Below are 27,639 nucleotides of genomic sequence, written 5' to 3'. Positions count from 1 at the left end.
GCGGTACATAACAATTTGGTAGAGTGGCCAACACTATCTTACTTGGAGAAGATTCAACAATTAGCCCTAACATTTTGGTGTAAAGCTTTTAGAACACTGACAATCATGACATAATTACACATATTGATAAAAGTGGATCGCAGGAAGTATTTGAAGTCAGAAAACAGAAAGTACTGACCCATAGTTACCATGGTAGACTAAAGTAGTTTTACCATCCATCAGGCTTTTGAAAATGATCCAAAAGAAATCAAACGCAACCTTATGTTTGAGGTCAAAGATTATAACGGTTTTCCTGACTGATCTCTTTCAATATATTTTTTATATTTTTTTTAAACTATTTTTGCGGCAAAACTCTGACCCAGTCTAACCCCACACTAATATATAATAATAATATATGCCATTTAGCAGACGCTTTTATCCAAAGCGACTTACAGTCATGTGTGCATACATTCTACGTATGGGTGGTCCCGGGAATCGAACCCACTACCCTGGTGTTACAAGCGCCATGCTCTACCAACTGAGCTACAGAAGGACACTATTTTGAGGGTACACAAACTACACAAGCTGCATAATAACTTCTAATGATTTCCATTAATTTCCTGCGACAGGCAAATATGAGTTGCGGCGAGATTAAAAGACACGTCCAAAAATCTGACCCTGATGTAAATCATGTTGGCACGATGCCAGGTGGCAGATAGCTGCCTAAACTAGTTCTGGGCCACTGTTACTAAGAGATTACAGGAAACCCAATAAGGAAAAAAACTATAATTAGTTGGGGGTTTTTTTTTTTTAACGTTTTTCCTCCAAGTAGAGTAAAAGGCGGCGAGACGCCCTTCTGATCCTGATGCTCGACCACCCCACGTCCTGCTTGATTTGACGGACAATTATAGGCTACAAGACTAACTAATAAATCATTCAAATATGAGAGAAGTGTGTGTTTCAAATTTGAGCTGATTGAAATAAAATGCAAATTAGACAGCCAGACATGAACCCGAGGCAGTTAAATCCATGCAATGGTAAACTATAAAAAAAAAATTAAAAACACAGAATCGCAGCAATACATGTGACCTGAACTCCATTGAACACTTACAATGCCACTTCATTATCAATAGCAGTTGACAAGAATAGGTGATTACCAGACACATCTGGTGTACTTTCAGTTTCAAGCTGATGCATTCCCCTTTAAATAGAAAAGGGCAACACACATGTACACAAGGGCCATGTTTTAACCAAAGGCAATTTAGGATGCATGGCACGGAGCTAGCTATCCTCCTGCGCGCTTGTCGCCTCGCTCGTTCTTTTGCGCTCCCCCTCTAATAAATCGTAACGCATTATAGGACTGGTGTTCAACCATTCTGGAGCAGCAGTGAATTATGTTAGATCTGTAAAATTACAGCAATATGGAAATATATTGAACGAGAGAGAAATGGATAGAGGGGAGGGGATGAAAGGAGCGGGAAAGATGGAGTTGCCTGGCTCTCTGTCCTGTTGAGGAAGAGGGCTCAGTGGGGTAGGTGGGGTTTGAGGAAAAGGGTGATTTCTTTTCTGCAATAGTCCAGAACGTTCACCCCCACTCCTTTCCTCTCTGACATGCGCAAATGGTGTTGGAAGAGAGCCGCAGCCGCCTGCTCCCCACCCCCCTCTCCTTTTCTCTCTCAATGAGGCCGAGTCAATGACGGGGAAAGGGAGCAAAGAAACGCATAGAACCACCATCTTGGCAGTTGGAATTACTGTATCAGTGGTCTTTGGAAGGACAAAGGTTGGTCATGAATCCGAAGGTCGTACGAGTGTTAGAACATAGCAGCCCTGTGTAATTATGTTTTATCACCTGTATAAGGACTCATATCACGCTGTTGTAATGGTATAGTTTCCACAACATAATCTTGGAGGGGTTTCTTTACTTATTTTAGCTCCGTGTACAGTACAAAGTCATAGAAGAGAGCCAAGGACGGGGTGAGCATAGACCCTGATTTTAAGTCATACACAACTTCCATCTCAAATGTCCCTTAAAGATATACAATGATGAGCATTAGACTTTCCCTCAGATGTTTTTTTTAAAGTCAGGCTCCATGAAGCCCCCAGATCATCCATGAAGCACCCAGGTCCTGAGATCCTCAAAAGGTTCTACAGCTGCAACATCGAGAGCATGGTTGCATCACTGCCTGGTACGGCAATTGCTCGCCCTCTGACCGCAAGGCACTACAGAGGGTAGTGTGTACGGTCCAGCACATTGCTGGGGCTAAGCTGCCTGCCATCCAGGACCTCTACACCAGGCGGTGTCAGAGGAAGGCCCTAAAAATTGTCAAAGACCCCAGCCACCCCAGTCATAGAATGTTCTCTCTTCTACCGCATGTCAAGCAGTACCGGAGTGCCAAGTCTAGGACAAAAAGACTTCAACAGTTTTTACTGTTGAGCAGAGTATGTGCATACACTATGAACCAGAAACCAGGCCTGGAGAGAGACTAGCTGACTGTAGCCCTGTACACTACATTAGGGGCCTCAGCCGCCAACTCCCAGGACATTTCCCAAAGGTGAAGTTAATTAGTGATCTGCTAGGGGGCGTACAGGGGGGGTGAGCTCTCGCCCTTTCTCCCTACCTGGGAGACCCGTGGGGGGGGACTCCATAGACTCACTTTTATATGCTGATCTTTTAAAAACAGTAGCTTTGATCGCTAACCACAAATAATCATTTTCATAAACTGCAGAAAAATCATCTTTACTTCTCTGTAGCTGCTCTGAAAGCAAACAACGATTTTTTGGATTTTATGGACCGACGGAATGTGGGTATTGGTTGTTGTATATTTGCATGCAGTCTTTTAGCATCCTCCATCTGTGGTTCACTCTGTCATCTATTTATGCATGCACAGTCAGGAAAAAAAAGAAAAGTATCCTAATCTCTCCAAAAAGTATAAAGCATAAGTGAGTCTCCACAACGCTCTACCCTAAAGACTTAAGACCACATTTTCCATCAGCAGGGGGAAGGCACAGTCAGGCACAGTCAGATCCTTGTTACACGCTTGCCTAAAGTAGTAATTGGAACATCTGAGCGGAAAAGGAGCTCATTGTCCCATATGGGGATCTTCACCTTGACTAAGCCAATGAGTGGATGGGGGGGGGGTTGAGTGGGACTGTCTCTATCAATACTTTGTCATGGCTAGCTCAGCTTTGAGATGCATAGGTATTCTCAGCCAACGGGGCATTGACATGCATGGGTCAACTTCGTCACAACAGCAGAGATGAGTAGGTCATCTCGGTTACTATACTGAACAAAAATATTCAAATGCAACAATTTCAAAAAGACTGAGTTAAGGAAATCAGTTCATTGAAATAATTCAAATCCATAAATCTATGGATTTCACGTGACTGTACAGTCGTGGCCAAAAGTTTGAGAATGACATTCATTTTCACAAAGTTGGCTGCTTCAGTGTCTTTAGGTATTTTTGTCAGATGTTACTATGGAATACTGAAGTATAATTACAAGTGTTTCTTAAGTGTCAAAGTATTTTATTGACAATTACATGAAGTTGATGCAAAGAGTCAATATTTAAAGTGTTGACCCTTCTTTTTCAAGACCTCTGCAATCCGCCCTGGCATGCCGTCAATTCACTTCTGGGCCACATCCTGACTGATGACAGCCCATTCTTGCATAATCAATGCTTGGAGTTTCAGAATTTCTAGGGTTTTATTTGTCCACCTGCCTCTTGAGGATTGACCACAAGTTCTCAATGGGATTAAGGTCTGGGGAGTTTCCTGGCCATGGACCCAAAATAGTTATGTTTTGTTACCTGAGCCACTTAGTTATCACTTTTGCCTAATGGCAAGGTGCTCCATCATGCTGGAAAAGGCATTGTTCATCACCAAACTGACTGACGGCACGTGTTTCTTTGCAGGTAACCATGATTGACAGAGGAAGAACAATGATTGCAAGCAATGATTCCCTCCTTTGACGTTTCCAGTCTGTTATTCGAACTCAATCAGCATGACAGAGTGATCTGCAGCCTTGTCCTCGTCAACTCACACCTGTGTTAACGAGAGAATCACTGACATGTCAGCTGGTCCTTTTGTGGCAGGGCTGAAATTCAGTGGAAATGTTTGAGATTTAGTTCATTTGCATGGCAAATAGGGACTTTGCAATTAATTGCAATTCATCTGATCGCTCATAACATTCTGGAGTATATGCAAATTGCCATCATACAAACTGAGGCAGCAGACTTTGTGAAAATGAATGTGTCATTCTCAACTTTTGGCCATGACTGTAGAGGTGCAGCCATGTTTGGGCATAGGCCCACAAACTTGGCAGCCAGGCCCACCCACTTGGCAGCCAGGCCCAGCCAATCAGAATGAGTTTTTCCTCACAAAAAAGGCTTTATTACATACCCCACCATGAGACGTCCATGTCTTTATCACAGGACAAGTTAAACGGTCAAGTTTGATATAATAAAAAATATATTACAAAACAGGGTAGTCAAAACTATTTAATACATTTCTTAAAATGGTCAGTAAATATTTTACATTTTGGATTTTAACGTCAATTATATAAAAACACGTACTCAGATTTTTGTAGTATGATGTAATTTATACCAGACTTTACATAATCTGATGTTTCTGTGTTGTGCCCGTCCTCGGTTGAGATACAACATGCTCTTGGATACAGTTTGGGTGTCATTTTAAAAATCATAGAAATCGAATTCATAGAATGGACCAAACCCTTCTGACCACTGCAATTTAACTGGTACAGCATTGAAATTTAATTACATATATTTCTATGATTTCAATAGGTTTCCTACGGAAGATCTACAGTAGAATTTAAAAACAGATATTCCCATTCAATTCAACATTCTCTGATGTGTGGATCGCCATCTTTGTGGTACAATTTGAAAGTTGAAATTAACATTTGATTCCCATTTTAGTGCATTTAGCAGCCAAAATATGACACCCACCCTGTATGCTAGAGCATGTTGTCTCAAACGTTAAAGTAACACATGAAGGTCAGTCAATGCGGAAAATTAAGAACTTGAAATTGTCTTCCAAGTGCAGTCGCAAAATCCCATCAAGCGCCATCATGAAACTGGCTCAGGAGGACTGCCACAGGAATGTAAGACCCCGAGTTACCTCTGCTGCAGAGGATAAGTTCATTAGAGTTACAGTACCATCCTCAGAAATCGCATGATTAATTTAGAATTCAAGGCACACTTAACGGTGTCCCGTTCCTGTAGGTTCATGCTCTACAACATCCGCAGAGTACGACCCTGCCTCACACAGGAAGCGGCGCAGGTCCTAATCCAGGCACTTGTCATCTCCCGTCTTGATTACTGCAACTCGCTGTTGGCTGGGCTCCCTGCCTGTGCCATTAAACCCCTACAACTCATCCAGAACGCCGCAGCCCGTCTGGTGTTCAACCTTCCCAAGTTCTCTCCACGTCACCCCGCTCCTCCGCTCTCTCCACTGGCTTCCAGTTGAAGCTCGCAGACCATGGTGCTTGCCTGACCTCAGTACCTCCAGGCTCTGATCAGGCCCTACACCCAAACAAGGGCACTGCGTTCATCCACCTCTGGCCTGCTCGCCTCCCTACCACTGAGGAAGTACAGTTCCCGCTCAGCCCAGTCAAAACTGTTCGCTCTCTGGCCCCCAATGGTGGAACAAACTCCCTCACGACGCCAGGACAGCGGAGTCAATCACCACCTTCCGGAGACACCTGAAACCCCACCTCTTCAAGGAATACCTAGGATAGGGTAAGTAATCCTTCTCACCCCCCCCCCCTAAAAAGATTTAGATGCACTATTGTAAAGTGGCTGTTCCACTGGATGTCATAAGGTGTATGCACCAATTTGTAAGTCGCTCTGGATAAGAGTGTCTGCTAAATGACTTAAATGTAAATGTAACTTAACACGCATGGCTACCACAGCATTCTGCAGCGATACGCCATCCTTTCTGGTTTGCGCTTAGTGGGACTATCATTTGTTTTTCAACAGGACAATGACCCAACACACCTCCAGGCTGTGTAAGGGCTATTTTACCAGAGAGTTTGATGGAGTGCTGCATCAGATGACCTGGCCTCCACAATCACCCGACCTCAACCCAATGGAGATGGTTTGGGATGAGTTGGACCGCAGAGTGAAGTTAAAGCAGCTAACAAGTACTCAGCATATTTGGGAACTCCTTCAAGACTGTTGCAAAAGCATTCCAGGTGAAGCTGGTTGAGAGAATGCCAAGAGTGTGCAAAGCTGTCATCCAGGCAAAGGGGTGGTGATTTGAAGAATCTCAAACAAATCAAAATATATTTTCTAACACTTTGGGTTACGACATGAATCATGCGTGTTATTTTGTAGTTTGTTTTCACCATTATTCTACAATATAGAAAATTTGTATAAACAAAGAATGTAGAAATTATGAAACATAGATATTATAAAATAGTTTGATAACCCTGTTTGTAACCTCTTAAATTATATCAATCTCAACCGTTTATCTTTTCCAGTGATGAAGACATGGATGTCTCATGGTATGGGGGGTATGCATGGTATGCAAAATTAGGTCATCTTTGAGCATTGAATGTTTTGGCATTCAGGTCCAAAAAGTCACTTTCGGAGCACTTCTACAATAGGCAAATATGTATGGGAGGTTTAGTTCAAATCAAAAGAGGTGCTGTCAAAAAGTAATTTAATTCAAATGGATTTACCCACATAGATAGATGCCAGCTACTCTACTTTGGTCGCGCCAGGTTGCTCTGGCCTAGTTCTTTGCCACAGGCTGTTTGTACAGGGCCTCTAGATTTATAGGTCAACTGTGCTGCTTGCATTGAGATGCATTTAGTCATCGCAGCTAACAGGGCCTTGGCATGCATGGCTTAGCTTTGTCACTACAGGATTGAGGTGTCAACTCAGCTGCTGCAAAGTTCAGGCATGAGTCAATATTGTTACCGTATAGGTAATTAGCGCATTAAGATTCATAGGTCAATTCTGTCCACATAGGCCATATACAACCCTGCAATACATGAGTTGGCTCCAACAACTCTTTGGCCTGAATGCCAAGCGTCGCATCTGGAGGAAACCAGGCACCGCTCATCACTCGCCCAATACCATCCCTACGGTGAAGGATGGTGGGGGCAGTATCATGCTGTGGGGATGTTGTTCAGTGGCAGGGACGAGGCGACTAGTCAAGATCAAGGTAAAGATGAACGGAGCAAAGTAAAATAACCTTTATAAAAACCTGCTCCAGCACTCAGGACCTCAGACTGGGGCGAAGGTTCACTTTCCAACAGGACAAAGACCCTAACCACACAGCCAATACAATACAATGCAGGAGTTGCTTCGGGACAAGTCTCCAAATTTTTCTTGAGTGGCCCAGCCAGAGCCCGGTCTTGAACTCGATCGAACATCTCTGTAGAGACCTGAAAATAGCTGTGCAGCGAATCTCCCCATCCAATCTGACAGAGCTTGAGAGGATCTGCAGAGAAGAATGAGAGAAACTCCCCGATTACAGGTGTGCCAAGCTTGTAGCGTCATACCCAAGAAGACAAGGCCTTAATCGCTGCCAAAGGTGCTTCAACAAAGTACTGAAAAAGGGGTCTGAATACTTATGTAAAAACATATATATTTTTTTATATATTTGCAAAACAAAGTCTAAAAACCTGTTTTTGCTTTGTCATTATGGGGTACCTAATCAATTTTTCAATAAGGCTGTAACCTAACAAAATGTGGAAAAAGCCAAGGGGTCTGAATAGTTTCTGAATGCACTGTATTAGAGTACTCACAAACAACCTTTGATGCTGTTAACCATGTGCCTGACAGTACTGACAAGGTCTAGGATCTGATCTACACAAAAATAGATGATATGCTCGAGTCGGAGCATAACGACAGTGTTTAATATTTCAGCAGAACACAACACTCCCAGAACGGCACAACATTCCCAATTTAGCAACGGCGACAAAGCAAAAAAGCGCCAAAAACAATTGTGAGCTTTGGGGCTTCAGCAGGTATGATAAACCTAAATTAGGAGGTTGACCGATTAGGATTATTACATAAAAAAATTGGCCGATTTTTTTTTCTTCTCTATAATATATAATAATGACAATTACAACAATACTGAAATAACACGTATTTTAACTTAATATAATACATAAATCAAATCAATTTAGTCTAAAATAAATAATGAAACATGTTCAACTTGGAATAAATAATGGAGAAACACTGTGTTGGAGAAGAAAGTATAAGTGCAATATGTGCCATGTAAAAAAGCTGAATTTCAAGGAACTTAAAAAGTTTAAGTTTCTTGCTCAGAACATGAGAACATATGAAAGCTGGTGGTTCCTTTTAACATGAGTCTTCAATATTCCCAGTTCAGAAGTTTTAGGTTGTAGTTATTATGACTATTTCTCTCTATACCATTTGTATTTAATTTACCTTTACCAAACTGCTGCATATACCCAGACTCTGCTTGCACTGGAACGCAAGAGAAGTGACCATTTCCCCCTAGTTAATATTGCCTGATAACATGAATTTCTTTTAACTAAATATGCAGGTTTAAAATATATATACACTTGTGTACTGATATTAAGAAAGGCATTGAAGTTTGTGCTTATGTACATTGGTGCAATGATAGTGCTTTTTTCGTGAATGCGCTTTTGTTAAATCATCACCCGTTTGGCGAAGTAGGCTGTGATTTGATGATAAATTAACAGGCACCGCATTGGATTATATTCAACGCAGGACAAGCTAGTTAGACTAGTAATATCATCAACCAGGTGTAGTTAACTAGTGATTATGTTAAGATTTATAAAAAAACAATCAATCAATCAGATAAATTTAACGCTAGCTAGCAACTTACCTTGGCTCCTTGCAGCCACAAGGCCCTTTTGAATCTGCACTCGCATAACAGGTTGTCAGCCTGCCACGCAGTCTGCTCGTGGATTGCAATGTAATCGGCCATAATCGGCATCCCAAAATGCCGATTGCTATGAAACCATGAAATCTACCCCCTGTATATAGCCTAATTGTTATTTTATTTTTTTTACTTTTGTTTATTTGGTAAATATTTTCTTAACTCTTCTTGAACAGCATGGTTGGTTAAGGACTTGTAAGTAAGCATTTTACAGTAAGGTCTACACTTGCTGTATTCGGCACATGTGACAGTTTGATTCCATTTTTTGATTTGATTACAACATCACTAATCGCTTCAGCCATATTGTAGTCAATAAAAGCAGTTAGGATGGATAAGATATCATGCCAGATTCATTATGGTTTCACAAAGACGGTCTTCATATTCACAGAGCAGCCTATATTTAGTCAGTCACTGATTAGAGAACCTCCTATTCCTCCCACTAAGCTTGTGTAACTCCTAATTACTGATTCGATTTAAATTGGAAGGCATCCTTTTTTTCCCACTGACGCACACTATGTACTGAGGCAGATTCCCACACAGCGATACAAGGATGATGTAACGCAGTCTAATTTTAGACCTGATAAATATGCAATTGATGCAAGGCACCGAGAGAGAGCACGTAACTGCTATGGTGTCCCATATGTACTATAACGTCAGCAAAACATTTTTTAGCTGTCTGTCACAATAATCAATTCACTCAGTCAAGGGCATGAATGACCTCTAAGAGGGTGTGGTTTTTCCGAACTCTGGTGCATTTACCCCCTTAGTTCGTTTGGACTGGTGTGAACACTGTCCACACTCGGAAGCTCACTAAAACAATGCACCACCGTTCGCTCGAAAAGGGTGGGCTCAGTTCAATTCGTACCGGGAGAGGATCGCTGCAGATGGAAACGCAGTCCCGACCAAACAGTCATGCATTATTATCGTTTGTTTGACTGCGAGCATTTGATATAATGCTAAACGGTATTGTAACTTGATCTCTGAAACGTTGTGAGTAGCAGCGCATCCGATGCAGATTAGCGGAGACGGGAGCTATACTGGGGATATAGGCTATTCACGTCGCAGTTATAGTGGCTATTGCGCTCGTTTTTCACACGTTGTTGGAAGAACAAAGTGAAAGTAATATTTGGACACAAGTGACGCTTCATGATCATCATACATGGATTTAACTTGAGCATGTTTGTCTAATAAACAAATGTTCATGGACACGTGGCTTTGTTTAGGACTTTTGTCAACTCAACCAGACCAAATGGGGTGGGGGGAAACAATGTAACTAACAGTTTGAATATAGCGCAAAACTAAGTGGAAATACTAGGGGGTAAAGAAACGTAAGAAAGTAGGACCTATTTTTGTCATGAATATGATTCCCATCTTCTTTGAATAAAGAACGTGTCCAAAATGGCACCCTATTCCCTTTATAGTGCACGAGTCTTGACCAGTCTTATGAGCCCTGGTCAAAGGTAGTGCACTATAATGTAATTAGGGTGCCATTTGGTACATATAATTGAGTCAACCTATTGTGTACTTCTGCTTTGTCACAGCTCTGGATAACCATGTTCACTGAGCCCCATTCTGCAGAGTGATTGAAGCCGCGGCAGAGAGACTATTTCAAAGTCATTGATATAACGGTGGGCACAACTCGGGAACTGTCAGAGGAAGTCAGAGACTTACTTCCAGAATATTTGCATAAAATATATATTTTTTGTGCCATGACATCTTTCGCGTGTGGTTAGAGAGATCTTTAGGTACTGTCAAGCTAGATGTCTTGGTAAGGAATTCATTTTTTTGCATGATGGAGTTTGAATACAAACTATTAGTTTACTGGGTCATATACACAGCGTGTACAAAACATGAATAAATCCTTCTCTTTCCATGACAGACTGACCAGGTGAATCGAGGGGAAAGTTATGATCCCTTATTGATGTCACTTGTTAAATCCACTTCAAATCAGTGTAGATGAAGGGGAGGAGACCAGATTAAGAAGGATTTTGAAACCTTGAGACATGGATTATGTATGCGTCATTCAGAGGGTGAATTGGCAAGAACCTGTGCCTTTTAACGGGGTATGGTGGAAGGCAATGTTCCCTTGTCGGCACTGAGCAAATGTCAGGTCTGCTGAGCGCGAACGGTTTGAAAAATGCGCTTTAACTTTGAACACTGAGGCTGTACCTGCTTTAAGTTTTAATAGTGGCCAAATCCGCTACTGTGGCTGTTTGATCATAATGTAGGCCTGTCAGAGTGGCCTACCATTAAAAACATTGGCGAAAAATACATCTCATAATATGTTTACATGGAAATAGAACAGCTATCATTCAGCCTACAGTAGCAGCAAATGTGTGTTGTTCAATGTAGGCCTACAATCCATGAGACTTTTGAAAAAACATGTAGGGCTCAACATTAACCTGTTTATCCACTTGTCCTTTAAAAAACAAACTCAGCAAAAAAAGAAACGTCGCTTTTTTCAGGACCCCGTCTTTCAAAGATAATTAGTAAAAATCCAAATAACTTCACAGATCTTCATTGTAAAGGGTTTAATCACTGTTTCCCATGCTTGTTCAATGAACCATAAACAATTCATGAACATGCACCTGTGGAACGGTCGTTAAGACACTAACAGATTAGACAGTAGGCAATTAAGGTCACAGTTATGAAAACTTAGGACATTAAAAAGGCCTTTCTACTGACTCTGAAAAACACCAAAAGAAAGATGCCCAGGGTCTCTGCTCAGCTCTTCCATAGTTGTTTAGTTTCGATATGTTGCATTGAAACTGTGGGAATTGTGCTCGAATTCGAGTACAATTCTCACAGTAGTGCAAAAAACGTTGATAGTGTTAACTAAAGGGGAAAACTCTAGAAAGTGCAATGCGTCAATCTGGGTACATAATCAGTCATAGTCTTTATCTGATCACTTAAAAGGCGTATGAAAAAAAACATGCAATCTGACCGTGACGTCTGCCGTCATAAAGATGCAGTTGCAAACCGTTTTGGCTTCTGGGACATAGGTTCAACTAACAGTCATTCAAGAGGGCACTTGTCTATATGGCGTGTACAGTAGGCAAGGCGTAAAACAGTTTGTGGTGGCAGAAAGACTCATTTAGGCTGGAGGTTGACCGATTAATTAGGGCCGATTTCAAGTTTATAACAATCGGTAATCAGCATTTTTGGACGCCGATTACATTGCAATCCACGAGGGGACTGCATGGCAGGCTGACCACCTGTTATGCGAGTGCAGCAAGGAGCCAAGATAAGTTGCTAGCTAGCATTAAACTTATTTAATGAAAAAAACTACACATGGTTGATGATATTACTAGTTTAACTAGCTTGTCCTGTGTTGCATATAATCAATGCAGTGCCTGAATCATTGAATCACAGTCTACTTCGCCAAACCGGTGATGATTTAACAAAATAAAATTTGCGTAAAATTCACTATCGTTGCACCAATGTACCTAACCATAATTATGACATAACATTGCAAAACCCTCAATGTAACAGCAATATTTAGACTTAGGGATGCCACCCATTAATTAAAATACAGAACGGTTCCATATTTCACTGAAAGAATAAACGTTTTGTTTTCAAAATGATAGGTAATTAATATGGTCAAATCTGGAAACTAAGGCTCGTATTTTTGTGAGTTTATTATAATTAAGTCTATGATTTGATAGAGCAGTCTGACTGAACAGTGGTAGGCAGCAGCAGGCTCGTAAGCATTCATTCAAACAGCAATTTCCTGCGATTGCCAACAGCTATTCGCAATACTTTAAGCTAAGCGCTGTTTATGACTTCAAGCCTATCAACTCCCGAGATTAGGCTGGCAATACTATAGTGCCTATAAGTAGTCAATAGTCAAAGGTAAATTAAATACAAAATGGGATAGAGAGAAATAGTCCTATAATAACTACAACCTAAAACTCCTTACCTGGGAATATTGAAGACTCATGTTAAAAGGAACCACCAGCTTTCATATGTTCTGAGCAAGGAACTGAAACGTTAGCTTTTTTACATGGCACATATACTTTATTTTCCAGCACAGTGTTTCTGCAATATTTAAACCAAATTGTTTATTTGAGACTAAATTGATTTTATGTATTATATTAGGTTAAAGTGTTAATTCAGTATTGTTGTAATTGTGTGTGTGTACACACACACACACGAAGTCAGAAGTTTACATTACGCCTTAGCCAAGTACATTTAAACTCAATTTTTCACAATTCCTGACATAACATTGTTTTAGGCCAGTTAGGATCACCACTTTACTTTCAGAATGTGAAATGTCTGAATAATAGTAGCGGGTGATTTAGTTCAGCTTTTATTTCTTTCATCACATTCCCAGTAGGTCAGAAGTTTACATACACTCAATTAGTATTTGGTAGCATTGCCTTTAAATTGATTAACTTGGGTCAAACGTTCTGGGTAACCTTCCACAAGCTTCCCACAATATGTTGGGTGAATTTTGGCCCATTCCTCCTTGGAAGTGTGCATTGTCCATTTGGAAGATGGTTCTGCTCACTCTGATCTTGATGAAATCTCAAGCTCTCGTGACGGCCGGCCGCCCAACAACCTGCCCGCCCGAAATATCCCCTCCTCTCTTCTCCAGACCATTTCCGGAGACCTTCTCCTTACCTCACCTCGCTCATCAACTCATCCCTGACCGCTGGCTACGTCCCTTCCGTGATTCTGAAAAACCTACACTCGTCCCTTCTTTCTTTTCTCTCAAACTCTTGAACGTGCTTTCTCTCTCAGAATGACCTTCTTGATCCTAATCAGTCAGGTTTCAAGACTAGTCATTCAACTTAGACTGCTCTTCTCTGTATCACGGAGGCGCTCCGCACTGCTAAAGCTAACTCTCTCTCCTCTGCTCTCATCCTTCTAGATCGGCTGCCTTCGATACTGTGAACCATCAGATCCTCCTTTCCACCCTCTCCGAGTCTCCGGCGCGGCCCACGCTGATTTGACAGGTCGCTCCTACCAGGTGGCGTGGCGAGAATCTGTCTCCTCACCACGCGCTTGCCACTGGTGTCCCCCAGGGCTCTGTTCCCATTCTCGCTATACACCAAGTCACTGGCTCTGTCATAACCTCACATGGTCTCTCCTATCATTGCTATGCAGACCCATCTTCTCCCTTCCCCCTTTTGATGACCAGGTGGCTGTGTCTGGCATATTGTGGATGAGGATCATTGAACCTCGGCAAGACCAGATCTCGCCATCACGGTTGACAACTCCACTGTGTCCTCCTCCCAGAGCGCTAAGAACCTTGGCGTGATCCTGGACAACACCCTGTCGTTCTCAACCATCAAGGCGGTGGCCCGTTCCTGTAGGTTCATGCTCTACAACATCCGCAGAGTACGACCCTGCCTCACACAGGAAGCGGCGCAGGTCCTAATCCAGGCACTTGTCATCTCCCGTTGGAACATGTGCTATTAAACCCCTACAACTCATCCAGAACGCCGCAGCCCGTCTGGTGTTCAACCTTCCCAAGTTCTTCACGTCACCCCGCTCCTCCGCTCTCTCCACTGGCTTCCAGTTGAAGCTCGCATCCGCTACAAGACCATGGTGCTTGCCTGGAGCTGTGAGGGAACGGCACCTCAGTACCTCCAGGCTCTGATCAGGCCCTACACCCAAACAAGGGCACTGCGTTCATCCACCTCTGGCCTGCTCGCCTCCCTACCACTGAGGAAGTACAGTTCCCGCTCAGCCCAGTCAAAACTGTTCGCTGCTCTGGCTCCCCAATGGTGGAACACACTTCACGACGCCAGGACAGCGGAGTCAATCACCACCTTCCGGAGACACCTGAAACCCCACCTCTTTAAGGAATACCTAGGATAGGATAAAGTAATCCTTCTCACCCCCCTTAAAAGATTTAGATGCACTATTGTAAAAGTGGCTGTTCCACTGGATGTCATAAGGTGAATGCACCAATTTGTAAGTCGCTCTGGATAAGAGCGTCTGCTAAATGACTTAAATGTAAATGGAAGACCCATTTGCAACCAAGCTTTAACTTCCTGACTGATGTCTTGAGATGTCGCTTCAATATCTCCACATCATTTTCTCTCCTCATGGTGCCATCTATTTTGTAAAGTGCACCAGTCACCCCTGCAGCAAAGCACCCCCACAACATGATAATGCCACCCCCGTGCTTCACGGTTGGGATGGTGTTCTTCGGCTTGCAAGCATCCCCATGTTCCTCCCAACATAACAACGGTCATTATGGCCAAACAGTTCTATTTTTTGTTTCATCAGACCAGAAGACATTTCTCCAAAAAGTACAATCTTTGTCCCCATATGCAGTTGCCTGGCTTTTTTATGGCGGTTTTGGAGCACTGGCCTCTTCCTTGCTGAGCGGCCTTTCAGGTTACGTCGATATAGGACTGGTTTTACTGTGCACATTAATACTTTTGTACCCGTTTCCTCCAGCATCTTTACAAGGTCCTTTGCTGTTGTTCTGGGATTGATTTGCACTTTCCACACCACGTTCATCTCTAGACAGAACAAGTCTTCTTCCTGAGCGGTATGACAGCTGTGTGGTCCCATGGTGTTTATATTTGCATACTATTGTTTGTACAGATGAACGTGGTACCTTCAGGCATTTGGAAATTCCTCCCAAAGATGAACCAGACTTGTTGAAGTCTACCATTTTTCATCTGACGTCTTGGCGGATTTATTTAGATTTTTCCATGATGTCAAGCAAAGAGGCACTGAGTTTAAAGGTAGGCCTTGAAATACACCCACAGGTACACCTCCAATTGACTCAAATGATGTCAATTAGCCTATCAGAAGCTTTTAAAGCCATGATATAATTTTCTGGAATTTTCCAAGCCGTTTAATTTCTTTAGGAACGTGGGCAGTATTGAGTAGCTTGGATGAATAAGGTTACCAGAGTAAACTGGTAACAGGTAATAGGTACAAGTAGGTAGGGGGAAGTGACTATGCATAGATAATAAACAGCGAGTAGCAGCAGTGTAGAAAACAAATATGGGGGGGGGGGGGTCAATGTAAATAGTCCTGTGGCCATTTGATTAATTGTTCAGCAATTAAATCAGCAGTGGGGGTAGAAGCTGTTAAGGAGCCTTTTGGTCCGAGAATACGGTACCACTTGCCGTGCGGTAGCAGAGGGAAATAAATAAAAACAGTCCATGACTTGGGTGACTGGAGTCTGACAATTGCAAGAGCTTTCCTCTGACACCAGTTATTATATAGGTCCTGGATGGCAGGAAGCTTGGGCCCCAGTGATGTACTGGGCCGTATGCACTACGCTCTGTAGTGCCTTACGGTCAGATGCCGAACAGCTACCATACCAGGCGGTGATGCAACCGGTCAGGATGCTCTCGCTGTTGCAGCTGTTGAACTTTTGAGGATCTGGGGACCCATGCCAAATCTTTTCAGTCTCCTGAGGGGGAAAAGGCTTTGTTGTGCCCTCGTCACAACTGTCTTGGTGTGTTTGGACCATGATAGTGTTGGTGATGTGGACACCAAGGAACTTGAAACTCTGGACCCGCTCCACTACAGCCCGTTGATGTTAATGGGGGCCTGTTCGGCCCGCCTTTTCCTGTAGTCCATGATCAGATCCTTCGTCTTGCTCACATTGAGGGAGAGGTTGTTGTCCAGGTGGGAAAGGGCAGTGTGGAGTGCGATTGAGATTGCATCATCTGTGGATCTGTTGGGGCGGTATGCGAATTGGAGTTGGTCTAGTGTATCCGGGAGGATGCTGTTGATGTGAGCCATGACCAGCCTTTCAAAGCACTTCATGGCTACCGACTTGAGTGCTACGTGGCGGTAATCATTCAGGCAGGTTACCTTCCCTTCCTTGGGCACAGGGACTATGGTGGTCTGTTTGAAACATGTAGTTATTACAGATTCGGTCAGGGAACGGTTGAAAATGTCTCTCTCTCTCTCCCTCTCTCCCTCTCTCCCTCTCTCCCTCTCTCCCTCTCTCCCTCCCTCCCTCCCTCGAGTTACCTAGCTAGCTAGACATTTGACTGAAATATCAACAACAATTTACCAGTTGTACACTCATTCTCAGAGAGTCAGTTTTTTGGGGGGGGGATTGTCTGTTGACACGGCAGGAGTCAAGGGATGTTTAAAAATTCCCACTGATACTTGCCACGGTAAGTCTGGGCTGAGGTAGTTAGTTTCACCTCTCGGCCTATGGTCGTGGGCGGCGTTTCACCCATTCATAAACATCAATATCCTGTCAGGGAAGATTGAATCTACATTTGCCCAGTATTTTAGCGATCGATGTGAGGTTTGGCGGCGCATAATCAGTCAGTTCTGTACCTGCCTGGCAGTGTGGGTGGAATGAGCGAATTCGCCTGGCAACCAGAGCACAATACACGAGGAAATAAAACTTGGTAGACTGCCTGGAAATTAATTTGCAAGATCAAACATTTCTAATATTTTTCATATTAACATATTTGATTATTTTCTGTTCTCTCCATATAAATTCAAGTAGCAACTTGAGAAAATGTCTGATTTTCAAGGTACTCCAGTACTTGGATTTCAGAGCCAAATTCAAGCACCTTGTGCGAACCCTGATGCACAGTGAGGAGGGTCGGTGTAGGGTTCATTAGAGAGGCTGAGCAGAAATAGAGGCCTGACTGAAGAGAATGGATAGGCTCGGCCAAAGTTCGAGAGCATTGGTCAGATGGATCGGCCAGGGCATCCAATTGTAGGTTAAAGCAATGTTCTGTAACAGTTCACTGGAACCCTCAACCACAAAGCTGTTCAGTGTCCCACGTACTATGCAACAGATGACATAAGCAGTCATAACAACTTATGTCAGTATGTGCAAGATAAGCATCCACTGTTATACAGTAGATCATGCAACGGGACATTATGCCATGACTGTGTACGTATCATTTGTCATGAAACGACACCAGTTATGATATCACAGACAACTTACTGAGAATTATGTCCTCTACATGTTTCTCAGTGCTGTGATGAGTTGGCCTTCATCGCATAGAGCCATCATCAAGCACAACAGTGGAACTCAGTGCAAATTTGTAATGGCACGGGTCTTTTATCAAGGATGTGTATGTGTGTGTCGATTGAGGGAGGTAGGGTGTCTGCCCATAGGCTTTCACACGAACAAGATGTAATTGGCCTTTCGAGTGTGTATGTGATTCATAACTGTCTCAGACGGTCATGATATACCTCATCTCCAAGACAGTATGCCTGCTTCACCACAGGATCTTCACTCACAGCAATAACATCACCTCGCCATTCCCAGTCCCCAGCATTTTAGACAGAGTCTGCTAGAATAGATTTCATGCGACTAAATAACTCTAAGATCAAGCAGTTGAAGTAATGCTGTGCTTTATCACTTGCGGGTTTTACACTACTGTGCAGAAAATACTTAGCTAGATTTTGTTTTAGATCAAATAGATGAATTAAACAAAAATATAAATTCACGACTTAAACATTTAAATGATAAACCAATGTCCTTCTAAAAACTGCATTTCAAACAGCTAATCATTTTCTCACATGTTATACATGATTAATACTGTACCTGCATTCACCGTCTAAGAGTTGGTAGCAGTTCGTACTGTAACACGGTGGCATTGCAGAATCACCATTTTACTCAACCTCCTCACATCAAAACATGACAATGAGTTGACATGAAAGCACAAGCATCTTGGACCAGGCTACATCACATTGCTACCAAGGTGCAACTCCCAACATAAGGATGCTACTGTTTTTTAAAACCAGCCTGGTTTCATAGACACACATATACACATATATATACAGTGGGGCAAAAAAGTATTTAGTCAGCCACCAATTGTGCAATTTCTCCCACTTAAAAAGATGAGAAGCCTGTCATTTTCATCAAAGGTACACTTCAACTATGACAGACAAAATTAGAAGAAAAAAAATCCAGAAAATCACATTGTAGGATTTTTAATGAATTTATTTGCAAATTATGGTGGAAAATAAGTATTTGGTCAATAACAAAAGTTTCTTAATACTTTGTTATATACCCTTTGTTGGCAATGACAGAGGTCAAACGTTTTCTGTAAGTCTTCACAAGGTTTTCACACACTGTTGCTGGTATTTTGGCCCATTTCTCCATGCAGATCTCCTCTAGAGCAGTGATGTTTTGGGGCTGCTGCTGGGCAACACGGACTTTCAACTCCCTCCAAAGATGTTCTATGGGGTTGAGATCTGGAGACTGGCTAGGCCACTCCAGGACCTTGAAATGCTTCTTACGAAGCCACTCCTTCGTTGCCCCGGGCGGTGTGTTTGGGATCATGGTCATGCTGAAAGACCCAGCCACGTTTCATCTTCAATGCCAGACTGCCCTACACATCTAATTCACATATCACAACTGAGTCGATGCAAGATCAAGTAATTCTATCGGTTGCATCAGATCTCACCAATAACCCTACCAGTCCTGTATCAATAACAGTGTCCTCAATTGCAGTGCAAGGACAGATTACTGAATTAGTGAGTGCTGACTGTATAGAGAAACGGTCACATAAAATGAGGACTCCTAAGACGATAAAACCTCAGAGACCAAAAGGCACAGGTCTTGATAAGAATATCACAGATGACAACATGTCTCTCAAATTGTTATCAGCATTTGTAAAAGAGACACTCATTGAGGAAGAAAAAAGCCCAGAAAATAGGGGGAAAGAAGACGGCAAAGGGAAGAAAGGCAAAATTCTCAAAATAGACGATGTGAATCCACAAAGTAAACACAGCCAATCTCAGGTGAAGGATGGCAATGCATTAACAGATGACAAATTACTTTTACAAGTCCCTATAGATGAAGCAGGGGGCTCTATGTCTATTGCAATAGACACAATCAGTACTGTGATTCCAAAACGTAAAAAAGGTGGTCGTTTTTCCAAGAGATTGCAAAAAATGTCATCTACCACCAACGTTCCCAGTGAACAGCAATGCATTAATATGTCCTCAGGAAAAACATCTCTGTGTGTCAGTAATATATCAGAAATACAAAGAAAGCGAAAAGTTGACACCAGAAGTACTGATTTTGTTAATGCAGATATAGAAGTCCTAAATCCTAAAGATGATCTTAGTGATAGCTCTGTATTAGTGGACTCGTCCTTACTGGAGAATCAGAGAATGAAGAACAAGGGTAAGAAAAAATCCAAGACCATTACGGAAGAACCGACAGTGGCCACATCAGTTGTAAAAGAGATGGTGGGGCAAGATTTTCAGACCACCATAACAGCACTGAAAAATAAACAAGGTCGGCCATTCAAGAAAAGAACTTTGAGAATGGCAAAACGGCTGTCATGTGGAGAGCAGAAGTCAAACACTAGCGGGGAACTTTCTGTGAATAAGACACAGAGCTGTAAATCAAAGGGAACTTCCAAGGGAGGGAAAAAGCACAATTTGAACCCTGATGGAAGGAAGTTTTCACTCAAAATCCCACGATACATGGCCCCATTCATTATTTCCTTTACACGGATCAGTCGTCGTGGTCCCTTTGCAGAAAAACAGCCCCAAAGCATGATGTTTCCACCCCCATGCTTCACAGTAGGTATGGTGTTCTTTGGATTCAACTCAGCATTCTTTGTCCTCCAAACACGACGAGTTGAGTTTTTACCAAAAAGGTATATTTTGGTTTCATCTGACCATATGACATTCTCCCGATCTTCTTCTGGATTATCCAAATGCTCTCTAGCAAACTTCAGACGGACCTGGCCATGTACTGGCTTAAGCAGGGGGACACGTCTGGCACTGCAGGATTTGAGTCCCTGGCGGCGTAGTGTGTTACTGATGGTAGGCGTTTGTTACTTTGGTCCCAGCTTCATTCACTAGGTCCCCCCGTGTGGTTCTGGGATTTTTGCTCACCGTTCTTGTGATCATTTTGACCCCACGGGGTGAGATCTTGCGTGGAGCCCCAGATCGAGGGAGATTATCAGTGGTCTTGTATGTCTTCCATTTCCTAATATTTGCTCCCACAGTGAATTTCTTCAAACCAAGCTGCTTACCTATTGCAGATTCAGTCTTCCCAGCCTGGTGCAGGTCTACAATTTTGTTTCTGGTGTCCTTTGACAGCTCTTTGGTCTTGGCCATAGTGGAGTTTGGAGTGTGACTGTTTGAGGTTCAACATGTTCAAACAGGTGCCATTAATACAGGTAACGAGTGGAGGACAGAGGAGCCTCTTAAATGTACAGGTTTGTGAGAGCCAGAAATCTTGCTTGTTTGTAGGTGATCAAATACTTATTTTCCACCATAATTTGCAAATAAATTTATAAAAAAACCCTACAATGTGATTTTCTGGATTTTGTTCCCTCATTTTGTCTGTCATAGTTGAAGTGTACCTTCAAGTGTACAGGCCTCATCTTTTTAAGTGGGAGAACTTGCACAATTGGTGGCTGACTAAATACTTTTTTGCCCCACTGTGTGTGTGTGTGTGTGTGTGTAATATATATATATATATATTTATTTATTTTTTCACACAGACATGCATGTAAACATAAATCATAGTAAAATGTAAATCCAGGACACAATTAGTATGATTTGTTACATTTGCTATTTTATTAGGATCCCCATTAGCTGTTGCAAAAGAAGCAGCTACTCTTCCTGGGGTCCACACAAAACATAATACAGAACATCATTAGACAAGAACAGCTCAAGGCCAGAACTACATACATTTTTTTTAAAGGCACACATAGTTTGTGTGTGCATTGATATGTAGGCTCAGTCAAATAGGGGAGAGGCGTTGTCCCGCAAGGTGTTGCTTTATTGAAACCAGGTTTGCGGTTTATTTGAGCAATATGAGATGGAAGGAAGTTCCATGCAATAAGGGCTAGAGGTCGACCGATTATGATTTTTCAACGCCGATACCGATTATTGGAGGACCAAAAAAAGCCGATACGGTCACGCCATGACCATAGAGAGCCCTTGTTTCTCTATGGTGTAGTAGGTCAGGGCGTGACTGGGGGGTATTCTAGTTTATTATTTCTATGTGGGGTTCTAGGTTATTATTTTTATGTTGGTGATTTGTATGATTCCCAATTAGAGGCAGCTGGTAATCGTTGTCTCTAATTGGGGATCATATTAAGGTAGCATTTTTCCCACGTGTTTGTGGGATATTGTTTTGTGTACCACGTAGTCACGTTTCGTTTATTGTCGTTGCTAAGTTTTACTATTACTACGTTGTGGAACTCAACATTCGCTGCGCCTTGGTCACTCTCCACATGTACGTGACATACTGATTAATCACCTGATTTTTTTATTTTATTTGTAATAATGGCAATTACAACAATACTGAATGAACACTTATATTAACTTAATATAATACATCAAATCAATTTAGCCTCAAATAAATAATTATTTGGTTTAAATAATGCAAAAACAAAGTGTTGGAGAAGAAAGTAAAAGTGCAATAGGTGCCATGTAAGAAAGCTAACGTTTAAGTTCCTTGCTCAGAACATGAGAACATATGAAAGCTGGTGGTTCCTTTTAACATGTGTCTTCAATCTTCCCAGGTAAGAAGATTTAGGTTGTAGTTATTATAGGACTATTTCTCTCAATATTGGTATTGACTATTGGACGTTCTTATAGGCATTTTAGTATTACCAGTGTAACAGTATAGCTTCCTTCCCTCTCCTCGCCCCTACCTGGGCTCGAACCAGGAACACATCGACAACAGCCACCCTCTGAAGCATCGTTACCCATCGCTCCACAAAAGCCGCGGCAAGGGGAACAACTACTCCAAGTCTCAGAGCGAGTGACATTTGAAACACTATTATCGCGCACCCCACTAACCAGCTAGCCATTTCACATCGGTTACACCAGCCTAATCTCGGGAGTTGATAGGCTTGAAGTTATAAACAGCGCAATGCTTGAAGCATTGCGAAGAGCTGCTGGCAAACGCACAAAAGTGCTGTTAGAATGAATGCTTACGAACCTGCTGCTGATTACCATCGCTCAGTCAGACTGCTCTATCAAATCATAGACTTAATTATAACATAACACAGAAATACGAGCCTTAGGTCATTAATATGGTCAAATCCGGAAACTATCATTTCGAAAATGAAACATTTATTCTTTCAGTGAAATACGGAACCGTTCTGTATTTTATCTAACGGGTGGCATCCATAGGTCTAAATATTCATGTTACATTGCAAAACCTTAAATGTTATGTCATAATTCTGGCAAATTAGTTCACAACGAGCCAGGCGGCCCAAACTGTTGCATATACCCTGACTCTGTGTGCAATGAACGCAAGAGAAGTGACAATTTCCCTAGTTAAAAGATTTCATGTTAACAGGCAATAAATATGCAGGTTTAAAAATATATACTTGTGTATTGATTTTAAGAAAGGCATTGATGATAATGGTTAGGTACACATTGGTGCAACAACAGTGCTTTTTTTCGTGAATGCGCTTGTTAAATCACCTGTTTGGCGAAGTAGGCTATTATTCAATGATAAATTAACAGGCACCTCATCGATTATATGCAACGCAGGACAAGCTAGATAAACTAGTAATATCAACCATGTGTAGTTAACTTGTGATTATGTAAAGATTTATAAAAAAAAACATACGTTTAATGCAAGCTAACACCTTACCAATCGCATAACAGGTAGTCAGCCTGCCACGCAGTCTCCCTCGTGAAGTGCAACGTAATCGGCCATGATCGGTGTCCAAAAATGCCAATTGTTATGAAAACTTGAAAATAGTCCCTAATTAAATTGGCTATGCCGATTAATCGGTCGACTTCTAATAAGGGCTCTATATAATACTGTACATTTTCTTGAATTTGTTCTGGATTTGGGGACTATGAAAACACCCTGGTGGCATGTCTGGTGGAATAAGTGTGTGTAAGTTGACTACGCAAACAATTTGGGATTTTCCACACAATGTTTCTTATAAATACTATGCATACCAGTCTCTCTTGGCTAAGAGTTGACTGGCTGAATCACTACTTTTTATATCAACCCTCTGATTACAATTAAGAGCTAAATGTGCCGTTCTGTTCTGGGCCAGCTGCAGCTTAACTAGGTATTTCCTTGCCGCACTGGACCACAAAATAATCAAGATTAGACTAAACTAGAGCCTGTAGAACACTCCAAAAAGCACGGTGTCAAAAAAAGCAGAGCATCTCTTTATTACGGCTAGACCTCTCCCCATCTTTGCAACCATTAAATCCATATGTTTTGACCATGACAGTTTACAATCTAAGGCAACGCCAAGTAATTTAGTCTCCTCAACTTGTTCAACAGCCACACCATTCATCACCAGATTCAGCTGAGGTCTAGCACTTATGGAATGATTTGTACCAAATACAATGCTCTTAGTTTTAGAGATGTACAGGACCAGTTTATTACTGGTCACCTATTCCAAAACAGACTGCAACTCTTTGCTAAGGGTTTCAGTAACTTCCTTAGCTGTGGTTGCTGATGCGTATATGGTTGAATCATCAGCATACATGGACACATGCTTTGTTTAATGCCAGGTCATTGGTAAAAATAGACAAGAGTAAAGGAGGTTTGTCATTATTGATCGTTAATTTTTCCACCTCTCACACTAACTTTACAAAATACAAACTTCACTGCTTTTCTTATGCATGGATATAATAGCTCACTGTTTCTCATGGGAATTTTCTGCCCAAGTTTGCCAATGAAATAATCATTAAAATAATTGGCAACATCAAATGTTTTGTGATGAATAAGCCATCTGATTTGATGAAAAATGGAGTTGAAATCGTCTTTCTGCCCATAATTTCATTTATAGTACTTCAAGTACTTTTTCCGTTATTCTTTATATCATTGATCTTGGCTTCATAATAAAGTTTCTTCTTCTTTTTGTTGAGTTTGTCACAATTTTCAGTAAGTAAGCCAGTCAAATGTACCGCCAGACTTATAGCCAGACTTATAGAATTGACTGTAGAATCATGCAGTTCTGGTTTGCGCGCGTGACCGAGTGCGCGCCCTTCGTTGTTTTTTTTCCTTCTTTTGAATACGCTATTGTCCGGTTTAAATATTATCGATTATTCTGACAATTGACAACCTGAGGATTAATTATAAACATTGCTTGACATGTTTCGACAAACTTTACCGGTACTATTAGGATGTATTCCTCTGCATGTTTTGACCACCTTTGAGCCAGTGGGTTACTGAATAAAACAGAGCTTTTGGGATATAAAGAGGGTCTTTATCAAACAAAATGAATACTTATTGTGTAGCTGGGAACCTTGTGACTGCAACCATATGAAGATCTTCAAAGGTAAGTGATGAATTTTAATCGCCATTTCTGACTTTTGTAATTCCTTTACTTGGTTGTAAAATGTTTGTATGCTTTTGTAAGCGGGCGCTGTCCTCAGATAATCACATGGTATGCTTTCGCCTTAAAGCCTTTTTGAAATCTGACAAAGTGCTTGGATTAACAAGAACAACTTACTCTTTAAGCCGATGTATAACACTTGTATTTTTTTATGAATTTTTATTATGATTATTTCTGTATTTTGAATTTGGCGCTCTGCAATTTCACCGGATGTTGCCGAGGTGGGTCGCTAGCGGAACGCCTGCGCCAGAAAGGTTAACCTAACCCTAACCTTAAACCCTAGCCTAGCTAACATTAGCCACAACAAATAGCAACTCGTAACCCATTTCGTACAAATTGCAACTCGTAACATATCATAGAAAACGAATGATGGATATCCACAAATTAATACATACCATATGAAATGTAACATATCATACTAATTGGAGTGTCCAGGATTTACAATTACAATGTTACGTCTACCTCCGAATCCAGGTTGTTTAAACTCATACTACCACAGTGAGGACTCATCACAGAACAGCCTACATGTAATTTTTTATTAATTACAGGACATGTTTGCAGGTTAGAGAGTAGGACCAAGCTACATTTTGTCTCTATGTACATAGGCCCTATATGGTATTAGTAATAATTAAAATGTTTTCTAGATATAGGGGCATCCTCACTAAAAGTGTGTAAGAAATATACAAATGTAATCTCCAGTGCATTAATAAAAGGATGTTTGGGCAGCTTTAGCAGGATAAAACCTGACCTTGTGCGAGATTAGAAATGCCTCTGATGTGCACTTCAAATGTCTACACACAATATCTGCAAAGCAATTGATTGCAGTGTCAATAATTTCCACAGATGAAGGCATAATTTATCTGCAAATATAGCAAAAGGTACCACAGTGAAGGTGGTCCTTGAGAGAATGTAATATGGTTTTACAAGATTTAAACGTATAGGCATGTCGAATAGTCCTGCGTGTGCAATCTGGTCATACCTGCCAAATAGGAGTTTAGACTTCATTCCTCACCTCTCCATAAAATATCCCAGGAGATTCGGAGGTGACCCAGGACAATACGCATGACGACACAGTCGTTGTGCAATGCCATCAGCTTAAATATAAACAAATTTTGCATTTTAAAATTGTGATTCAATGGTGCGTGTTGATGACACTAAACCAAGTTACATTTTCACCTGAGAAGTGGAACAGGAGAGACTGGTTCGTATCGACAATTATGGTAGCATCAGTGCATGGTAGAAATGAATGATCATGATGTCAGCAACCTGTCCACAATAATTCTCATCCCACCTGACACAGAGAAGGGTTGCAGCATTACCATAGGTTATGAGCCCACCAAACATACCTCTCATTGGATTCTGAATCCACAAGATGCCTCCAAGAACGTGAGGTGACTGGCCGAACATCGCAGTTGGACCTCCACACTATGACTTGGCTACAGCTTCTTCACCGAATATCACTGGTCTGAACAAAATCCGTTCACGGGTCTAGATGGCATAACTCCTAGTAAGTGCTAAACCAGCCTTCAACGTAAATAACGCGGCATGTAATTAATGCAAGTAAAAGGGTTTAAAATGTCAAAACAAAGTGATGTTTCCATACGCATACGGAACACTCACCGGGGGCTTCAGTGTCCTAGTGAACAGGTGCAGACCTCGAGCACAACACGATAACAGCCCACGTCACACATTTAGACTAATTATGCCAATGGTTGCTCAAAATGTATCCCCACCTGCATAGGCTGTATATCACTATTGATGACAGAAGACAGATTCTGTAGTATTTTCAGCACAGCTCTTTCTAAGCAAAGCTGCATGGGGTTTCAAATACGACTGACGCCTGCGCATTAATACTGATCTATATAGCACGTGATGTGAATGGACTTTCCGTCTCCGCAAACACCATTGTGTTATCCATACGGATTGCACTGTAGGAAAAGATGACCAGGCCAAAAATGTGAGGAGCGCGGCAACTGCAATACACGGGCTTTCAGAGTTGACCGGTAACCGAATATTGTCTATTATATGACAAGAGTGACTGCTCTAAAAATGGAAATATATATCCTCAAAGATGGAAGGCAGGCGGGAGGAACCATTCTAGCTAATGAGAGGGCAGATACGCTTGTGAACAACATGCAATTGAGATAGAGGACTCATCTTTTGTATCAGTGCCATTTTAGCGTCTGTGACAGCATGGGCAGCGCCATTGAGGCGATCTCCATTTTAAAGTAGTACATTTTCTTATTCTTCGTTGTCTGATTGCTCTCGACTGATATAAATCGCCACCCAGTTGACTACTTTAAAATGGTGATGAGTCGTCTATCTCTATGACCCCAGGCACAACTCTGATATGAAGGGTTTTTGGGTAAATTTCCGAAATAACACGTGCATCCACTTATCTACATTTGTAACAACCTAAACATTACAAAACATAAATTCGATCAATTAAGCCTCAAATACAAAATTGGCAATTATATTTTTTGTTGACCAAATTCAATACTCA

At 41.7% G+C, this 27,639-nt stretch overlaps 1 protein-coding gene across 5 annotated transcripts in view; it reads right to left on the bottom strand.

Annotated features, from left to right (window-relative positions):
• Positions 1-26,980, bottom strand: part of LOC118398283 (sterile alpha motif domain-containing protein 12-like) — a 113,898-nt gene extending 86,918 nt beyond the window's left edge. The window contains exons 1-2 of one of the 5 annotated variants that reach the window (XM_035793470.2): positions 26,757-26,943; positions 26,483-26,660 (exon numbers count right to left, since the gene is read on the bottom strand). In XM_035793470.2, coding sequence (XP_035649363.1) covers positions 26,483-26,543 — 61 coding nt within the window. In that variant the 5' untranslated portion in view covers positions 26,544-26,660; positions 26,757-26,943. Of the gene's footprint in view, positions 1-26,482; positions 26,661-26,756 lie in introns of all 5 variants that reach the window. The other 4 variants (XM_035793472.2, XM_035793471.2, XM_035793474.2 and 1 more) reach the window with 4 other exon arrangements.
• Between the last annotated feature and the right edge of the window lie 659 nt (positions 26,981-27,639).

This window comes from Oncorhynchus keta, chromosome 19 (genome assembly GCF_023373465.1).
Source record: "Oncorhynchus keta strain PuntledgeMale-10-30-2019 chromosome 19, Oket_V2, whole genome shotgun sequence".
NCBI classification, from domain to species: domain Eukaryota; kingdom Metazoa; phylum Chordata; class Actinopteri; order Salmoniformes; family Salmonidae; genus Oncorhynchus; species Oncorhynchus keta.
This window is presented reverse-complemented; position numbering and strand designations above follow the sequence as displayed.